We start from the raw sequence: 3701 nt of genomic DNA on the forward strand, positions 1-3701 counted from the left end.
ATTAGTCTATTCCAGTTGCTGTTTCGGTCAAACTTCGCCCCTCAGACCAGCTCAGGTGTGTCCTGTGCTTTCGGCCAGGCGTTGCCATGGAAACGCAGGTCACAGGTGCTGCTGGTTGACCTTTGAGCGGTCTCTGTGGAGCCCAGGCAGTGCGCATGCGCAGCCGCCGTCTCTTTCTCGTGAGCCCTCTCCGCTCCTCCGGTGTGTCGGTGTGTCCGCGGCTCATGGCGGCTGGTCGGGACTCTGCTCTGTACCTGGGCCTGGACTTCAGCACGCAGCAGGTACGGCTCACCTGCACGGCACGCGCTGTCCCCGGTCAGGAAGGGAGCCTACTGCGCAGACGCGGAAGACGGAGGCGGTTGTTTGTTTGGTGCAGAGTTTGAGTACAATGTTTGTTTGTTTGTTTGTTTGTTTGTTTGTTAAAGTCCGTCAGTGTGAGTCACGTGACAGTTTCGGCTGCAGCAGAAGTGATCAGACTTTGAGCCGCGATCGATCGATCAGTGATTCTCTAATCGATCGATCCGCGGATTGATCAGTGATTCTCTGATTGGCGCATTGATCCCTGCAGGAGTCCGGTTCAGGTCAAGCTGTCTGCTGTCCACCTTCAGCATTGATTATCGATCGGTGACATGAGAAAGGATGGTTTGAAGTGTTTGAGTCCCAGAGTGACAGAACAAAAGGATCGATCAGTCACGAGGTCAGCAGCAGATGACTGATCGATCAGTGGACAGGTGTGAGTACAGACAGGAGGCACTTTGGACCAGACTGTTTCTAATAGTTCAAATCCTGTATTTAGATGAAGAAGAACGTTGATGGAACGTTTCTGATCAGCGGTCCCTCTCCTCCATCACCAGCAGCTCATTGAAAGTCACTTATTGATCAGATTTTATAAATATACTTACAGGTTGTTCTGCTGACCCAAACGGCAGGCTGAGCAGTGGTTCTGGTTCGGTGCCGTCACACGTTCTCATCTTGAGGTGTTTCTGCTCTCTGCTGGTCTCACGCTGCTTCTGTTTGTCACGTGCAGCTGAAGGCGGTGGCCATCGATGGAGACCTCAGCGTGGTCCATCAGAGCAGCGTGCAGTTCGACGCCGAGCTGCCCCACTTCAGGTACCGGCACCGCTTTGTATCACGACCACTGAGTGTGGATGTGGGTCTGGCCTCCGGACTCTCGTTTAGCTTCACGTGTGTCTAAAGTATGTTCCTGAATATTTACGTGTTTCACCTGCAAATGCAGAAACATTCGTGTTCAGACGTCGTTACAAACGGCGGTGCGCTGATGTTTTCTGACACATGCAGGCTTTCTGTGTCTAATCTGGCTAAACAAAACCTGAAGCCCTGATCAGAGATAACGAATCAATCACTGATAACGTATCAATCACTGACAACCTATCAATTACAGATAATGTATCAATCACTGATCATGTATCAATCACTGATCATGTATCAATCACTGATCATGTATCAATCACTGATCATGTGTGTCAACCATAAAAATGGGTATAAATCTCAGATAATATGTATTAATCGCAGATAATTCTACTAATCACTGATAATGGGTGTCAACACTAATAATAGATATCAATCACTGATAATGTATCAATCACAGATAATTGTATCAATCACTGATGATGGGTATCAGTTATGGATAATCGGATATTTTCAACTCTTAAACAGAAAAACTATGTTTACGAAAAGTTTCAAATTGGTAATAATTATTTAACTGTCATTTTATTGATCCTCTGTTTTGTTAGATTACAGATAATATCAAGTGAAATCACAGATAAAAAAAAGTTAAATTTTTTTGTTTTGTTTTTTTAACATTAAATTAATTTTTTTAAAATTCCAAACTGTAAATGATGTCCACATCAGAAGCCTGTTTTTACTGACAGCGGTTCATTCTGTCGTCCTGTTTAACTGTATTTCAATCAGTTTTCCTTGTCTTCAGAGTTTCTGCTATTTTACGAGTGTTTTTGTACAGTGTAGCTGTGCTGTGTGCGTTTCCATGGTGATTTATCGGCTTAAAACAGAACGCTGTCATGCTGTTTGTTTGTTTGTTTGTTTGTTTGTTTGTTTGTTTGTTTGTTTTGGCTGCAGGACTCAGGGAGGAGTCCACATCCACGATGACAGGCTGACGGTCACCTCACCTGTGCTGATGTGGGTCCAGGTGAGTCGTGGTGACGCAGGTGCTTCCTGTCGTTCACTCCGTAACTCAGCCGTCATCACGTGACCCAGCTCTGTGCCTCTGATTGGCTGCCGTCTCTTCCTCAGGCTCTCGACCTGCTGTTGGACAAGATGAAGAGGGCGGGGTTTGACTTTGCTCGCGTCCGAGCGCTGTCGGGCAGCGGCCAGGTGAGGCGCCGCTCATTTTATCCATTCATTTAGTTTTTAATTACAACAGATGAAATCAGCAGAACTCGACTCTAATGAGGCTCGGCGTGCGGCGCCTTCATAGACGCTGAGGACCCTTTAAATCCCAACAGGTGCCGAGTCGGACCTGAGGGGTAAAGGTTGCCCCTATCGTCCCCTGATGCGTTAGAAATAATTAACCAGCCCAAAGCTGCTGACTGTGTCGCTGCCAGCATCCTTTAATGGGAATGATCCTTTAAATGCTGTTTCACTGTGACTCAGCCCCAGACGGGTCGTTATGACGTTAACTTCTAATGAAAACAGCCTAAATTCTGGGATTGCAGCTTCTTAAATGTAAATGTTTTGTGGTTTCTTTTCCCCTCGATGACACTAAACTGATTGTCTCTGGAATAAACAGCACATTTCTCATTCTGGCCTCTGACTAATCAACGTTTTTCATCATTTGCTGACATTTTGGAGACCAGACAGTTTATTGTTTATTCTCCAATCATGATCTTTCAGTCCACGTAGTTTTGCTCATATAGAACACATGATATCAAACCTTCATCTGTTCTTACAGACTGAACTTGTGTTTGTACTTTTGGCTTGAAACTACAAACAGTGACGGATTTGAGTAAAATCTGAAGAAAAGTGAATGGAGTTTGGTGGAGTTTTCCCACATTTTGAGTTCATCCAGATGCAGATTTATGCTTTTGTTAATATTTTTCTCTTCAAATGAAGAAGCTTTAACGGTGTTTTAGGTGATTTGTGTGTCACAGAAACAAACCTTTAAAGATTCTGTGCACAACAACTAATCACACAGTTAGTCTCTCTGATTAAAATGTGATGAAAAGTGAATGGAGTCTGGTGGAGGGTCTGCTCTCGCCCTCAGCAACATGGCAGCGTGTTTTGGAGAACCGGAGCTTCTCAGACTCTGGAGCAGCTCGACCCGGATCAGAACCTGCACCGGCTGCTGCAGGTGTGTGCCGCACCGCGTGACATTGGGTGTGTGTGTGTGTGTGTGAGACAGAATGTACCTGCAGACCTGAATGTACTCCTCCACAGGGCAGCTTCTCGGTGTCTGACAGTCCAGTCTGGATGGACTCCAGCACCAGACAGCAGTGTTTGGACCTGGAGGCAGCTGCAGGCGGCGCCGAGAGGCTGGCAGACATCACCGGGTCCAGAGGATACGAGGTCCAGCTGTCTACCATTAACCTGTCCGTCTGTCTGTCGGATCTTTTAAAGGACCTCTAAAGAACTGTCCGTACGTTTGTGTGCAGCGTTTCACAGGAAACCAGATCGCCAAGCTACGTCAGAACCGAGTGGACGACTTCATGGACACCGAGGTCAGA

At 46.4% G+C, this 3701-nt stretch overlaps 1 protein-coding gene across 1 annotated transcript in view; it reads left to right on the forward strand.

The window, feature by feature from the left end:
* Window positions 1-139: 139 nt before the first annotated feature.
* The window catches only part of xylb (xylulokinase homolog (H. influenzae)), a 23508-nt gene continuing 19946 nt past the window's right edge, over window positions 140-3701 (forward strand). Inside the window, exons 1-7 of the mRNA XM_008294602.1 lie at window positions 140-281; window positions 1028-1110; window positions 2098-2167; window positions 2272-2352; window positions 3242-3328; window positions 3415-3543; window positions 3630-3695. Of these exons, the coding sequence (XP_008292824.1) occupies window positions 156-281; window positions 1028-1110; window positions 2098-2167; window positions 2272-2352; window positions 3242-3328; window positions 3415-3543; window positions 3630-3695 (642 nt within the window). The 5' untranslated portion in view covers window positions 140-155. The remainder of the gene's footprint in view (window positions 282-1027; window positions 1111-2097; window positions 2168-2271; window positions 2353-3241; window positions 3329-3414; window positions 3544-3629; window positions 3696-3701) is intronic.

Source organism: Stegastes partitus, unplaced genomic scaffold (genome assembly GCF_000690725.1).
Source record: "Stegastes partitus isolate 25-593 unplaced genomic scaffold, Stegastes_partitus-1.0.2 Scaffold976, whole genome shotgun sequence".
Taxonomy (NCBI): Eukaryota; Metazoa; Chordata; class Actinopteri; family Pomacentridae; genus Stegastes; species Stegastes partitus.